Source organism: Acanthaster planci, linkage group LG04 (assembly GCF_054643075.1).
Source record: "Acanthaster planci isolate LZ-2023a linkage group LG04, COTS_SCS, whole genome shotgun sequence".
NCBI lineage: Eukaryota > Metazoa > Echinodermata > Asteroidea > Valvatida > Acanthasteridae > Acanthaster > Acanthaster planci.
In genome coordinates this window covers 9,650,435-9,667,189 of record NC_141780.1, presented here as the reverse complement: position 1 = coordinate 9,667,189, position 16,755 = coordinate 9,650,435, and the positions used below count along the sequence as shown (strand labels likewise).

Sequence of the window (16,755 nt, the reverse complement as noted above, 5' to 3'; positions counted from 1 at the left end):
CACGCTCTTCGTCGAGTACAACGTCGTCTTCATCCAAACATTGGTCGAATGAATTCTTATCCTTGCAATAAAACATAGCAATCCAGGCCGTGTTTTCACGGTAGTCCTTCAACACAGAGTTATACTTTTGCAACAATAACCAGCATGAATGGTTAAAATGCCTACCACTGAAAGCCATTTTGCTCAAGGCACATGTACTGCTTCCTTTGTATTTTTTTACGATATTCAATGAACTGATCGGCAGCACAATCGTCCCCGATAAATAAAAAGTGTGTGCCATCGAACACCTTTTGATACAGATCAATCGCCTCGTTTAATTCGACATTCTCCTGATCTAAATCACACAGATGTACATTTTCGTCTGTATATATCCATAGACGATTTAAATAAGTCTTATTCTTAAACTGTGTCGGGCAAATGATTACGACAGCTTCAAACGCCAACCGATACACGGTTTCTAAAAGATCCAAATCCACTGTGTTTTACCGCTACCCATTTTGCCCACGATTAAGGCGCAGTGTGGCTTCTTGTACATGTTTAAGCTCATTCATTTTAAACCGGCTCATACTTTTTTAATAAACCAAACTTTTAAAATTCCCATCCCTACTGTCAATTGCAAATCCATCACCAAAAACACATACACTGCCAACGGGCGGGCAGTTTCTGCTTCCCCTTCCATCTGTATCGATATGTCACCTCCACCTCCCAAGGGCCGACCCGATCCGTGTGCTGCATTGTCGTCCGAACTCCTGAAGTCGAACCAAAGTCCATATTTGTCCTTTAAATAATCAGCCATGTCAACATCCGTCAAGTTTAGTTCCTTTATTACCGATTGAGCCGATTCAGTATCCGAGTCACCAAAGTACTTGTTAACTTCTGCCAAATGTTGATATTCAAATAGCCTTTGTGAATACAGCTGATTTGGTTCACCCTCTACCGTGACTTCTGTTTTACTTATATGCGGGTTACAGAATCTTTGGGTTTTTTCCATTTGGATCTTTGAACAGAATCAAAACATCCTTCAAACTTTTAATCGTCTGATCGATGCTAATGTTCCACAACCTGTCTGACTTATTTACCGCCTGCTTCTTCCAAGAATGAATTCGGTCAAATAAATAGTACACGAGGCCTTTGTGCCCTTGCCTCACAGTTTGCGCCAGGTCTCGATTGGTTACGATTTCGTATTCTAGGGTCAAGTCTGAAATTGAATACTCGGCTGATGTGTCTGTGGAATTGACCACTTTGTCATGCGAATTAAAAGTCAGTTGATACGTCAGAGGTTCTTTAAAACCTGACGGATAAAACAGCCCGTGATCTGTCAATAAAGGTGTGTCCAACAGAATCGCGTATCTATTTTTAAAAGCGTCTGCGATGGCTTTGTCTTGATCGTCATTTGCAGCCACGTTCTCTCTTTCAAGGCCAAAGTAAGCCATGTTTTTAGTTTGTGACAAAGGTAGCCAGTTGTCTTTAAAGTTGTGAAACACGTCTGCGTCTCTGTAACTAGCGATTTTGTTACCCTGTAGACGGACATTTATTTCTCAGATCAGGTTTCTTGCCCTGTTATTATAAACGGTGCGATTGTCGTCCGACACTCCCTCTAGGTCCAATTTGAAAGCCAATTTCGCGGTGCCCTGAACAATTATGTCGTCTACGGGAATTTTAAGTTCAGCTTGTGGCGTGCTGCGATTGTGCTTGGTTGTGTGTGATGGTGACTTCGTGCCGTTCGCCTTTAATTGCCCATGGAACTTTGAGCCAGCGGCTCGGGTTTAATTTTTTAGAGTATTGTTACGACATTTCTTAATATATTGTTGCGCACCCGCAAATCTTGGAATTCTAGCGCCCCCTAGTTTTACTCGTTCTCGGTACTTGCATTTCTCAGGGTCTCTTATTTAGCTCAGCTATGTATTATGGACATGTAGCAGAGATGCTAATTTTGTATTAAGTTATTCATGCTGTACTCTGGCGTGATCGCGTGTTCCTTCGCTCCTTTATCCTTGTGTTTTCTCTGCTGTTTTAGCATTTGGAAATTCCCCTCCATGTGGCTGCGTGGTTGGGCGTGGTAAGGTTCCCTGAAATGCTAATGTCCAGAAACCTCAGACTTTGTAACTGTCAATCATTCGCCACAGATGACCGGGTAAGAACTTTCACGCACCCGGCTCTACACTTTGTACACGCGACTTCTTATTCTGTATTTTACCTTTTTACACACGACACTGAGATTCTTGCACACGACTCTAGCAGGAAGTCATGTGCCCCTTTGAGATGGAAGACTTTCATTGGTTGAGCTGTTCAGCGACGCTCATATTTTATTAATTCCTAAGCCTCTAGAATCCTATAAATAGAGCAGATTTTCCTTAGCTCGTCGGTCAGGTGCGGCGGACCAAACCCTTATTGCGAGAGCGGAACCCAACGTAGTGCGGCCGTTGGACCCTTACCGAGAGAAGTGCGATAGTAACCATTCTTATGGCGAAGAAATGTAACCATATGAATGGCCAGCTAACTTAGCTTGGACCGATGCGAGAGCAGTACGAATTAGCCCAGGGTGCTAGTGAGAGTCGTAGCGGCCCGTCACCGCTACGTCCGAACCGATTGCCGGGCGAGACACCCCCGTGTCCCTCGCCACAGATGTCCTGCTAACTAGCCCAGTCCTCCCCATCTCTACGCTGAGCAAATGGTACACAGTGCGGCGATCTTATCATTGCGCTCAACTCATTGCGGTCTGAGCGGCAGTGCGGTCGGTACATACCGGCGCTGGCCCCGTCCAGCCCTTGCTAGTCACCGTGGTGGTCCGGGACAGCTCCAACCACGGCCCGGCCTGATGAGTGTAGCCTAGCTGTGCGATGCTACACACACGTACCGTACCCACTCCGTCTGACTTGCATTTCCAATGGTCCTGCCAAACCGTAGTTTAGTTACACTCATATACAACTTCGCCTCTCTATAACTTTGCCTTTTGTGTGTTGTATTATGTTAAGCTTACCTGTCTTCAAACCCACATTGAACTTTGATGAAGAGAAGTGAGAGCAATAAACCAACCATACAGTTTGATTGTCACCCAAACCCCTTGTTTCACCCCAAATATCACATCCCGTAGACACTAATGAAGTCCATGCTACCATCGACTTGATATTTAGGGAACGCAACAATATACTGTTTTATATCTTACATAAAAATCTTAAATAAGAATGACAACACGATTAACGATACGCCTGCCACCAAAACTAGATCTTCGTATTTGCCCAATAAATTGCGCTTGCGAAATGTTTCAGCGCCCATGTCTGCTAGTACTTCTTGAATCTCTAAAAGCATGTCGACGTGGTGGTGTATTTCAGCTCTCATGTTGCCTAGCATGCCTTCGATATTCGTTTGATTGGCTTGAATTTCTGCCAATTGATCTTTCACTTCGCTATTCATGTTTTAATTTATATAAAGGTTTTTAAAATGTGTGTATTTTAAAAATGGCGAGCGCTTTAATGATGGTAGGAGGAGTTATGGTAAACTCTTTGGAATTTACGGGTTCAAATTTTTTATTTAGTAGTTTATCAAAAAGTAAAGTAGACGAAGAACGTAAAAGACACGACCTTGCATTGGAACAACTGGCGTCAGTAGAACAAGCGTGGGAACAAAATCATGTTCACATGCTAGACTTTTTAAACGAACGCATGAGACAAGAACGTGCGAGCCAACACACATTTGTAAACGTGGACGAACCGTTGCAAGCTTACAGCGAATTGACAGGTAAACACGTGTTGCCGTTGCCGCCAGGGCCCAAGTTGTCTGATTTCTACGTGCCTTCCGAAGATCAAAAGGTGAGAGAATTGGTGTGGATTTTAGGGGGAACTGCTTTGGTCAGTTTTTTGGCGTACCGGTTTAGTTAGGTTTATTTTAAAAAAGCTTCTAAGTTATGAATAAAGTAAAAGGCAAATCAAAGAACAAAGAATTTAGTGAGTTGTTTTTTAGTCCACAAGGCTACTGGCAAGGTGAAAGCGCCGTGACCACTAGCATCAAAAGACAGGGGCAGACAAGCCCCTTATTAGAAACTGGTTAAAAAAGCAGGCTATTTGGCAGATTTCTTTACTCTTATTTAACCTTGTGGCCCCCAATGACGCGCACCAATTGGACGTGCTATACTTACCTTCGGATCGAGTACACCATAAAACTTATGCTTTGAGTATAAAAAAGTATGCTTTGACCGTAGTTGACGTGGGTTCCAGGTACAAAGAGGCCGAGCCGTTGACCAGTAAAATGGCCGAACAAGCATCAGAAGCTATTAAAAAAATTTACAATAGGTTGCCCTTGACTTGGCCCAAGTTAATCGAGGTAGATTCAGTTTCAGAATTTAAAGGTGAGCTTAAAAAGTTGTTTAACAAACACGACGTCGAAATTCAAGTGGCGAACCGGGCATTCATAGGTCGCAGGGAATCGTTGAATGGTTTAATAGGACTTTAGCTGAAAGGCTGTTTGGACATCAATATGCATAAGAAAAGTTAAACGTCCGCATACGAAATGTGGAATGGGTGAACCGTTTGCCCTAAGTAATAAAATTGCTAAACGAGGAAAAGATGCCTTTAATTGACAAAGAGCCTGCAGAAGCCATCAAGTTAGATCAAATGAAACAAGCACCAGCAGCGCCTCTTAAAAGCGAGCATAGCACATGTGAACTTGGCCCTGAAGTTTTAGTGTGGTACCTTTATTACCCACAGATCAAGGGCCACAGATCCCGTCTGGTCTGTAGACGCTTGAGAAACGTACGAGCCAATTTAAACAGGTAAACGTCAAGCGCGTAAAAACGGGGACCACTTTATATTATTTATTAAATGGGCCCAAGTGGAGTTTTGTGAGACAAGAACTTCAAGTTATTCCTGAAGACACCGAATTACCTCCAGCTTGAACTGCTTGATAATGCCTGAATGCTAAAGCGTCAAGTCCGTCTGATAATACATAACGCTTCGTGTCTAACGGTGGGAAACTTAACTTATTTTGTAACACTGTGAATATTAGATGTTTGTCAGATCTGAACAGTTGCTGTTTAAAACAGTGTTGTACCCGGTCAAATAGACATCTCTTATAAGCCTTGTGCGTACATTTTGGGTCTAATACAGACAATCTCTGATATCACTCAACCACCAAATTCATCTTTCATTTTACCGATTACTTTTTTATTTTTCGAATTGTAAAGTATATGATCCATTGGGTAATTGCTCAAATCGAATAAGCTGCTCTTTTTACGCAGGTAAATGGTTAAATCGTCGGTTTGAATCTCGACTAATAAACTGTCGGTGTCAGTGTACAAAAGACAGACGTCCGAACCAAAGTCTGCTTTCAACTCGTTAAAATAGAAGTTGTACATTAGTCTTGGACAGATCTAACACGCTTACGTCGCAGTAAATGGGCTTATTTAACTTGGTCTTTATGCGATACATTTCGACAAATGAGAGCTCACATTTTTTAAAAGGAGTAGTCGTGTCATAATGTGGTTTAGAAGTTAAACGCTTGTATCGATCGACGTCTTGTGCATCTCTAAACAGGTGCCCAATGATTCGGTGCCTCACATTTTCCATCGTCTTGCCAAAGACTTTTTTGAAATCTGACTTGGCTAATTTATGCAGCTCGGTATTTTTGTCAATGTAACTTTTCATCCACGCTGCCTGTTGAAAGGACATTACGTGGTGCACGTCTTTCAGTTCTAAACCGAGTTCTAAATACCTCTTTAACGTGCGGTAGTGAAGCACGTATTTGTGTTTGATACCCAAAGTCGCCACCAGCTTGTCTACAGAGATAACTCTTTCTCCGTTGTTGACCAAGTCTTGTTGGTACACTGACAACCATTCATTTGGAACTACTAAGTTTTCGGGTGCTAGTGGGAAGTCGTTGTGTTTGTCATGTAAATGTTTTGGGTAGTCTAACATGACTTTGTGCATGTTGCCTTTTGAAACCCCACAAGAAACCCAAAAATAAACTCGGGGGTAAACTTGGTTATGTCTTTAATCCATTGAAATTGTCGCATCAGTAAAGGCTGACTCATGGCCCATCCGTATAAGTTGTTCACGTCTAGATACATGATGTGTGATGTCGGTTTGTCGGGGTCGTAATTTTTAAAATCTGGATTGTTTGCTTTCGCGTAACGTTTGCTTCTACGCTCGAAATGCCACCTCTTTTGGCCATTTCAAAAAACAGATGCTTGTCCATGCCGGTCAAGAGTTCGAGGTCCACGCCAGAATCTTTTAAAAGTGTGTCCCATGATAACCGCGGTGATATGTAATAGTTGGCTGGGTCTAAACTGTAGTGCTTCTTACACACTTTACGAAAATTTTCAAACACACCTGACAGTAACAATATGTCAGTTTCTACATTATAAATCGTGGTAGTCTCCGAGATTTTTACAACCGAAGGTTTGCCACACGTTTTGGGCCCGGGAGTATTATTCCTCTGAAACAGGCGCCTGCCTCAACGAGCTGTAAAATGCGGCTATTGGAGGTAGGCTTGTTTCCTCAAATCTATCAAAGGAATTGATGTATTCGTACAGGTAAATTCCCTTTTCTAAAAGTAGGCTCGTGATATCTGGGAACCTTTCGCGAAGTACATTGAAATCATCCGGGGAACAACTTTTAACCAATCGATCGAGTGAAGCTGCCATGAAATGAAATGAGTCCAGAAACCTAAGCTGACCGAGTCTAAACAAAATGTAGTTCTCAGTGTTTTTAGCGATTACTTTAATCTCCTTCCCCTTGAACTTGCACGCACCCTGCATGATTAAATGTGCGTCATATTTCTCCAAATTGTGCAGCCCTATTGGGATGGGCGTTTGATTGGGCACTACTCTTAACTTGAGGTTGCAGTGAGCATGTGCAGGACCTCGATATTTACCCGTTACGTGACAATGTTCTCGGACTTCTCTGTACTTGTTGATGGGCTTTTCACAAGTCATGAAAATGAAGTCTTTGAAACCACGGTCGTTTAAGGAAATAAAGGCTGTCTTTTCACCTTTAGTTTTTGGTTCTTCCGGGATTTTACATTGGCATTGTGATTCTTTGGTTTTGCCCATATGTCTTTCGCAAATCCAGCATGTGTTACAGTTTTCGTAGATTTTTTGTAACTCGCACGACCAGGTTAGGGGTTTTGGATTGGCAAATGCTTTATCGATTGTACCGACTTCCCTACTTAGAGACTGCAAAAATTTAACGGCTGCGTCTTGACCTCTGTATATTGTGCGATTGGTACACACACCATCACATCTAACGACTGCGTAAGAGTAGCTGTAGGGTTTGTGAATTTGTGTTTTGACCGTGTTTGTGTATGTAGGTGGTACACTCTCCAAAACAGATTCGAAATCCGCATAGATAATAAAAGGGGCGTCCTGCTTGTTTTCAAACTTGAGAATGTTTTTGCCTTTTTTGGGTAACACTACTTTACACGCTGCCGTGTCCATTCCTTGGCAGTTTTCTTGGTGTTTGTCTCACCGTTGTTCAGTTTGAAAGTGAGAAAGGCAATTGAAATACCAGTATAATTCAGCTTTATGTTTAGTGGCATCTAACGAGAGAAACTTTTAATCCAACAATAATGGCTTGTCTCACCTCTGGTTAAGTACAGTAAATTGATCCGTTCGTGTATATGTTTAGTTCGGTAGAGTATGTAAATACCTTCTTTCTCTGAGTAACCAAATATGTTGATTGCCCAGTTGTTTTGCTATTCGATTTGTGGAATCTGTGACACAGGAGTGTGAAAGTCTAAGTTTGAAAAGTTTAAACCGTTGTCTGCAGTGTAAGTTGAAGTTCTATCCTCGTGTAACTTATAATTTGAATTAATTTCCAGCTGATGTTTTACATGGTCTATGTTTAACTTTAAAGCAGCTCTCAACGCCCAGCAAATACACTCCGAGTCATTTTGGTTTTGGACGATACTGATTCCCCTAGTGTTTTGGGCAACAAAATGTAAGTCGCTCCTACTGGGTTAAACTTTACCATGTTAATGTAGAACGCCACAACCTTATCAAACACCCTGCCAGATATTACTCGTGAATGTGAACACACCAAGTTTGGTCTCTACTCCAGGATTTTCCATTTTGAACTGAACCTTGATTGCCGTTTGTAACTTGTAAGAATTTAACTGTTTTAACTCGGCCAACGCCTCGTCTTCAATAGACTTTTTGTGGAAATCAAAAAAGCATATCAAGTCATCGGCAAAGAAAGTAGGCACCAGTTTCCAGTTTTGGAAGCGCCTGATTCTTTGGATATTTACCTCTTCGATTGCCTGCGGTTTAATGTGTGATTTAATCGCGGTAATTAGGTCTTTGCATAGTACGTTCCCCTTTGTGCCTGTGGCCGTGAATGTGATGCTGTTATCTTGTACTATCAGTAAGAGTTGAGATTTTTTAATTGCTGTTGGCCCGCTTGAATAGCTTGTACGAGTTCCGGTTTTGTGTGCCTTTTTTACGGGGTGGTGGTAATGTAATGTGTATCGTTTCACAAAGTCATATAAAATGACATCTTCAATCGCCGAAAGTCTGATAATATAGGACGGTGTTGTGGTCTGGTTTCCTTGTTCATGTCTCTATTTATATAAAGGGTTTTATAAATTAACCCACTTTTTTTCTAAGCTTCAGTTCTTTTTGTTTGGCATCTCTTTTTACTAAATACTATTTACTTAACCACTTCATGCCGGGGCATTTTTCAATGTTGACGATGCTGGGTGGGCATGACTATCATTTTTTTCATTTTCAAAATCCTTCAAAAATTCATCATTTCATTTAACGGTCGTTTATAGCCGCACGAAGTAATCTTTAGGCACTACTCTAAGTTGACAGGTGACCTTCATTGACACCAAAGTATTTCAGCCAGGCCTGAAGCCTTGTAAAAAGAGCCCAGATCGTGCAGTGTTATGTATTTTTCTTTTATTCACGAACGTGGCTCAGTGCACTGCTGACCTCTTTTCAGTAGAGGCCAGATTAGCGTGCAGCGGTGCTGTGTGGCTCATCGCTGCGGTGGTGGAACGCTTTTGTCCCCAGTGGTAATCCGCTCGCTCTCAATGCCCCAAACCCTGGTATACTGTTTCAAAACAAGGCTGGATTATCACCACTTTTGAGAGTGAAAAATGTCGGTAATGCCCAGCAGCCTGGTCTTTTGTTCGGAGTATGGTCTTTTGTTACAGGGCCCTGTTTCCTTCATCCGAGTTTGGAGACCCCAACCAAGCATATAAACCATACATTTCCGATTCCAGAGTCCCCCGCAGGAAGTGGTTAAGGCGGTTGTAAATCTTTTTCATTTTTTCTCAAAGCTTCGGGAATAACTGAGTTTTCGGGGAAGCACTTAAATACCCGGGGTGTTTGATTCAGAAAGTCCCCTTTTTTGTTTGAGACACACAAGGTTTGAGGGAACTCTCTTTTTTGTTTGGGCTTTGAGAGTGAAGTGAGGTCAAAGGTCAGGGGATGAGACGTTTGGCTCAGGGACACACGTGAAATTGGGGTCAAAGGTCAGGGGATGTTTGGCTCGGTTAGTCACAAGGTTTGGGGGAAGTCCCTTGGGCAAAGAAAAGTCCATACTACACAAAGGGGTTGGTCGAGTATCCCCCGTTGCCTACTACCGCCCCTCCCATCTCCGGTTTCTGGTCAGGAGCTGGCTCCAAAAGTTTTTTTCTGAAAATGATGTACAATAACGCACCATGTCCATCAATTGCATGCGCATGTAACTCTGGCCACTACTAACACGAAACAGATTGACCCCCACACTTACACTATTTAAAAGCATTTTCAGCTGGTACATTTACAAAGGACATAAGACCACCTAGTTAGTCTGGTTCCCAGATGTAAATGTATTAAATGACATCATCTGAAGAAAAGTGCTTGACTAAATGTACAGGGAACTAGAGGGACATGTTCACTGTACATATTACTCAACTGTACCCCATCAAAAGTACATTAAAATTACACAGTAGCAGGATTCCAGTTGATTATGCAAGTTTGGCAGCTTTAATTGGATATCGTTTTATACCAAATAAAAAACTTTTTTATTTTGCCGAAGTGTAGGTCTACGGCAATGTGTGCAATGACCAGAAACCACAAACTTTTTGTGGGGGGCCCTAATACATACATTCCTATGAGGTTTCCAAACATTAAAATGTTCCTGAAGCACCAAAAATTTAATTACACTCTACAAACATATTTGAAAATAAAACAGGAACACCAGATCACATTAATAGGATTCAACTGGTCTCCGTTTAAATGTTTTGGCAAAATTTGTGATGGAATTCTAAACATTTGTATAAATGTGTAAACATCTCTGCCTCATCTTTGAGCTCCACTATTATTTTAGCTTAGATTTCTAATTTGGCCTCATTTCCTACGACATCCCATATGTCCAACTCTCCCTCCACTAAAAATTTTGAAGTTAGATGTACACATATGAAAGTTAAAATACATCAGATATGGGAGGGGGTTAGGGATGAGGGGGTTTGGGGTAGGGGGGTGTTATGGTTACGGGGTAATTAAGGGCTGTTAGCACATATGTACATGTATACTATACAGAGCTCCTACCGTTGCTGGCATCAAAACAGGCTCTTGGAAGTACTGGGTCAGAGCATCCTCTCCTATACTTGACTCCAAACTAATTACCTCGTCTAAAATGTCATCCACCTTTAACAGAGACATATAAATATGGAGTCAATTATTCTCACATTAATTTGCATGAGGCAAATAAAAGTGATCGTTAGGACTGATTTTAAAAATTGTGATGCTGATGTTATTTTTTTAATTGACAATGTTTTTACTATAATATCACCCACTGAGCACAGTCAACACATAAGAGAACATTCAGCTATCAAATAAACTAACACTCAACATATATTGTACATATGTAATGCACAAACTCAACAACATTAACCCTAACCCTCCTCAATCCTCCAAAATCCTTCGGGCGATTTTGGAGGATTCTGGAGGATTGAGGGTGAATGGCAAAAATGCATGGCTGATTATGAAGGATGCCATGCGTGAAGGTCGTGGATTAGACCTTGTATTGTTTTTGCTTAGTCAAGCACAAATTCAGCCCGATATTTGTTTTGAATCAACCGCACTGCTCAAGAATGCCCTTCGCACTGCCTCAATATAATGACAGGAATTGCTGGAGGATTTTGAAGGATTGAGGCAGCAGGCAGACCTCCAAAAAACATTTTCAAGAAATTTTGGAGGATTTTGGAGGATTCAGGCTGAATGCAATTTTTTCATGTTGAAAATCGGAGGATTTTGGAGGACTTTGGAGGATTGAGGATGGTTCCTGGTAAAAAGGCCGAGGGGGTTAGGGTTAATGAAAAATACATGATTTATTTCCTTGAAAACCAGCAATATTTTTTGTATCCCAGTTGCTGCAACCCAAGCCACATGGATGCTGCCCTTTATTCATTTCTGTATGCAACAGCTCTCACAAACATGCAGCATCAGCAAGGTAACAAAGGTAGCAACGATGGGCATCCATACACAATCTGTATACTGGGTAACAGAGTTATGAGTGGCTCTGATTTTAATTCCATTTCATTTCAGAGTCAGATTTTTCCCCCTTTTTTGTCAAAAACCAAAGGCTGGTGCAAAGCACAATCCATTGGGTTCCACAGAGCACAGTGTTATCTTCTATGGATGAAGACTACACCTTGCTGCCTTTGTATCATGGTGTGGCTGGTATTAACTACTGGGGTATTTTTCATTTATTTCTGTTTTCAAAATTCTTAAAAATTCATTACTTACACCTACAAGAAGGACTGTCTGGTGGCTACTCTGATCTGACAGACAAAATTTATTGATGCTTGATTATTTCAGCCAGGCCTGCTGCCTTGTAAAAAGAGCCAAGAATATGGGTGGTACGTAATTTTCTTTTGTTCCCAAAGCTAGCACAGTACACTGCTGAGTCTTTTCAATAGGGGCCAGATTAGCATGCAGTGGTATTGTATGGCCCATCCCTGCAGTGATGGAGCGCTTTTGTCTCCGGTAGTAATCCGCTCGCACTGAATGCCCCAAACCGTGGTATACTGTTTCAAAACAAGGCTGGATTATCTCCACTTTTGACAGTGAAAATATGTCGGTAATTCCCAGCAGCTTGGTCTTTTGTCACGAGCACGGTCTTTTGTGACAAGGCCCAGTTCCTTTTGTCCAATTTCGGGCACCCCAGCTGTTTCGGGCAGCAAGTGGTTAATCGTTCATTTGAAGCAAGATATGGAACAGAGAGAACCCCCGGCCTTTGTGTTGGTCATTGTTTAATCGGAATCTCATGAATTCTTTACAGACTTTTTGGGGGGATGTGTTTGGTAACAATAGTCTAGAGTGTGTATAGGGATTGGACAGGTAAGGGGGGTACATACAATAAATACACACTGGTAAAACATGTACAGTTGTTCTCACAAGTATTCATACCCTTGGAAAATAAAATACTTTTCTAAATTCTTCATTTGTAAAAGCTATTATGTTGGTACACATGTACTTCCACTATATCTTTTGTCTATTTGTTGCAATACACAAACCCATGTGTATTGACTAAACTTCATTTGCATAATAATAGATAGGGCCTGGGTTTCTTTTTGCTCCTGTTCAAAATTATTCATACCCCAGGTTTATATAGTCAATTGTGTTTTCTTAATAGTCAAAAGTGTAACCTTTGTTATTAATAGATGACTACCTCAAGATGGTTCCTATAAGTGTCCACATGCTTTCTGCATGTTTCCTGTGGGATGTTGGTCCACTCTTCCTTGGCGAAAACTTCCAGCCAGGTCAGATTGCATGGTCTCCTGGCCATCACTCCAGTCTTCGGCTCCCCCCACAGAGACTCTATTAGATTTAGGTTAGGACTTTGATTTGGCCATTCCAGTACATGGATACCACTGTCCTTGAACCACTGCTGGTACTGCTGGTGCTGGAGTTTCTCTGCAGATGCTTTCTCATTGTCATCCAGGATCATGATATAATCCTCCTTCTTCATGATGCCCTGTATCTTAATGAGGTTCCCGGTGCCACTGACAGAGAAGCAACCCCAAAACATTATGTTGCCACTACCATGCTTTATAGTTGGGACAGTGTTCTTCTTTTTATGTTTCTCCTTACTTCCTTCTCCTTTCTTCCTTCAGATGTAGGCAATATCCATGTGGCCAAACAACTCCATCTTTTTATGGCCTTGGATGTGATCTGTGGGTTGTTGGCCTTCCAGCAGATTTTTCTGGCGAGTCTAGGGGATACTTAACACTTCCTGATGCCACATCCAGTGAGGTTTTTTTACTGTGTTGAAGCTTTAACACTTCCTGATGACACTCTGAACTATTACAAGAGGGACCTCATATTGCTTGGAAATTGCCTTTAAGCCTTTGCCTTCATTAAGGGCACTGGCTCGATACACTGGCTGTGTCTGGAGGAAGCAAGTGGAAGCATACAAGAGGTGTGCAAAGCCATCATAGCAGAGTATCTGGTTGATCTGATGGTCTGCCCAAGTATACCCAAGCAATGGTGCAAAGTACACGCACCTGACAGGTACGATCAGAAGTGGAGCTTCCCCACGCCTGTGGAGCCACAGATGGCAAGCATGTGGCCTGCCCGTATCCTCCCAGTAGTGGTTCCATGTACTACAACTATAAGGGTTTCTACTCCATCTTGCTCTCTGCCATGGTTTATGCGGACTACAAGTTCCTCTGGGCAGATACAGCAGCTTGGGGTCTGCATCCGACTCCCAGGTTTTCAATGATAATGAAGTCAAGGAGTGCATTGATGATGGTACAATTGGCTTCCCAGATCCTGAGCCTTTCCCAACAACACCCAAGATGTTCCCTACTTCACCTTACAGTCACAGGGGCATGACCAGAGAAGAAAGGAACTTCAAGTACCATCTCTTGTGTGCCAAGCAGCTGGTGGAAAATGCCTTTGGCATCCTGGCCAACAGGATCCAAGTGATGCTCACCACCATGCAGCACCACCCTCCACAGTGAAGCTCATCGTCACAACTTGTGTGCTCCTCCAAAACCTGATGACAACCTAGTACCCAGCACTCCAGAACCAACAGCTGGAAAAGGCAGAGAATGTAGGCCGTGACTTTGTGGCTGGAGCATGGAGAGAGGGTGGCGACCAGCAGGACACCATCGAGGTGGCTGGTCCCTAGGGAGACGCAGAGGAACCTTGCTGAAGCACTGGGTCAACTCTGAAGTAGGCTCTGTACCTTGGCAGGATGGGATAATCTAGTTTGTTTGCCACCTGCAGAACCCTTAAGTATGGCATTGCTGGACAGGATGGCAAGCTAAAGTGAGTTGCCCGTACCACCTGTTTGGCAGACTCGCTTACGTCCCAGATGGCCAGTAGAGGGGTGTAGATGGGTTGGAGGTTGCTGGGTGCAAGAAGACGGCCTGCAGGGAGCATCTAAGATGCTAAGATTGCCCAAGCGGCATTACCGTAACCGGACAGTAAGCCGAGCCGCATCAGCTGAAAAGCTGTTACAACTATAAGTCACTCAATAGCGCTCCCATGGGCAGACTCCGCCACGCCCCAGAAGGCCAGAAGGGGGAGCGTGGACAGGCCAAAGATGCTTGAAGCTCAAAGAAGGTGTGCAGCTGATTGACCAGATGTATCAGCCATACCAGGGGACCAGCTGACAGACTGCTGCGAGTTACGAGTGAACTCGCAATGCGAGTATCGCAAGGTTACATCCCGAACTGACCGAAAAGAAGGAAAAAGTGAATCTACGCACTGTCCTTTTTCCTAGGTTAGCAAGGTTCGAAACTAACGCACCACTGTCCTTACTAACCAGGCAACCCCGGGACTGTGAATGGGCGAACTACTCAGAGCGGGATGAAGAGTAACTCTCAAAATCTCTCTCTAGAGCTTAAATCCAATGCACCAAAAGGGAGAAGCAATACCAAAGAAAACACTGAAATTTCTGGCAAAATACTAATAAAAAAAACAGCAAACCAAAACCCAAATAACGAGACAACTGCTCTTAAGATATTCTAATAAGTACTTGACAAACATGTATAAATGGCCACAATATATACAAGAAACAAACAATGCCACCAGGCAAAGTCTGGAAAGGAGATACGAAAACTAGGTGGATACAAAAATCAGTCTGCCAACCTGCACAAGACTGACAAAAAAAGAACAGCATATATATATGCAAGGGAAAAACGGAACAGTCTTACTGTTCACAAGAACAAGAAAGAACAAACAAAAAGGGTGATCAAGAAATGACACAGAAAACACAAGTAACAAAGCAAAACCTCTCGAAAATTTTCGGAATCCAACCAAAACACGTCCGATAATAATGGCACTAAGAAAAAGAGGAAGAACATGGCGGCCACCAGAAACAAACTGGTTGTGCTACAGTATGTGAGCCTTTTCTGACTCACCCAGTATAGTCTCAATGAAGAGGCTAGTATTGTCTTGCCATAAAGAACTTGTAGGTGAAGAACTTTAGCCATCAGTCGCTACAAGCCATCTCTAAACACTGGATTAAGGGCCTCCAAAGAGCTTGCTTTGTTTGGCTAACTCTGTTTATTTCCATTTATGGGATGATTCACCTCACTTCTCCTTTGTTACATGTATCTTACTGCTGGCCTCCTAACACCTTGTTACCACTGGATTATAAGATGATGCTGTCTGTGAGCCATTCAATTCTTTGTTTACTGTTTAGACTCTCTGATTGGCCAATTACTCCCCCCCTGACTCATGTTATAAGGTTACAACTGCATGGTTTATCTCATTCCTGAAGATGTTCTGAATAAAGAACGAAATATTGAATCAAACATGGCTTTCATTAGTCTTTATGGAGTCTGCATAATATTGAGTTATAAAGAACTTGTTGTAAGGCTTTATTCAGGTAACAAGTGGTATACAAGTTGTAAACGAGGTACATGCATATTAGTTCTGTCGAAATTAAAATGGCATTGCAGGGCAAGCATGTTTTCCTACGGAAGCGTATAAAGGCCAATTATAATTTTTTTAAAGTTATTTTCTCGCCTCGGCAAGTTAAATTGTTGAATGTGTACATCACCACAGCGAGTTATAAGATCTCGCTGTGGTGTCAAATTGATATCCCGCCTCAGAGAATATTTCACTACTTTCATAAGTGCTATGCAGAGTAACATTTTCAAATGTATCTTTTGGATGAAATGCTATGAGATTTTGCTTTAGATTGCTAATTGGAAAAAAAAACCGAAACGATGTTACACTTCAACAAAGCTTGTTTTCCAAACACCGACAACAAAATCTGATTTTTATGGTGTGGATTTCCACATTCCAGGCATGTGAATGGGCATGAACAAAGAACCTGAAAACATTTTGTGATGAAATTAGTCACAGGGGACTACTGTGAGTGCAGAGCACGAAGCCCTTACGGTGTGGGGTCCGGGGCCCACTTAGGGGTCCCGGAAAATTTTGGATTCTAGATGGCTGTGGTGCAATCTGAGGCAATTCGTGGCCCCTTTACCTCAAATTTATTGAAGCAAAATCTTCTCAATTATAAGGACATTTCTCATTTAAAAAAAAAAAATTTGGACTGGTAAAACCTGCGATGTACATGTAGTTTGTTCTTCTTTCACGGAAGTGTTTGCGGTGCTTCTAGTACTTAGCTGCATGTTGTATCAATGCTTTCACTCCAAAAGTACCATACTTGATACGAACACAACACCACTCACACCATGCTTCTCCAGGGTCGTAAAGCTTATGAAAGCAGTTGCCCACCACATGCTCATCTTCCGTTTCAGCCAGTAATAATTTGTCACACCAAGACCAGTTCAACTTGTTTTTTA

The 16,755-nt window shown here is 42.3% G+C and overlaps 1 protein-coding gene and 1 pseudogene across 3 annotated transcripts in view; one reads left to right on the top strand and one right to left on the bottom strand.

Moving 5' to 3' along the window:
* LOC110988713 (microphthalmia-associated transcription factor-like) overlaps window positions 1-16,755 on the bottom strand; it is a 117,850-nt gene that overhangs the window by 53,189 nt on the left and 47,906 nt on the right. For 2 of the 3 annotated variants that reach the window (XM_022252492.2, XM_022252493.2), the window contains one exon: window positions 10,529-10,627. The exons of the other annotated variant lie outside the window; for it this stretch is intronic. In XM_022252492.2, coding sequence (XP_022108184.2) covers window positions 10,529-10,627 — 99 coding nt within the window. The remainder of the gene's footprint in view (window positions 1-10,528; window positions 10,628-16,755) is intronic. 3 annotated transcript variants of the gene reach the window in all.
* On the top strand, window positions 13,583-13,997 carry LOC147799366 (uncharacterized; annotated as a pseudogene).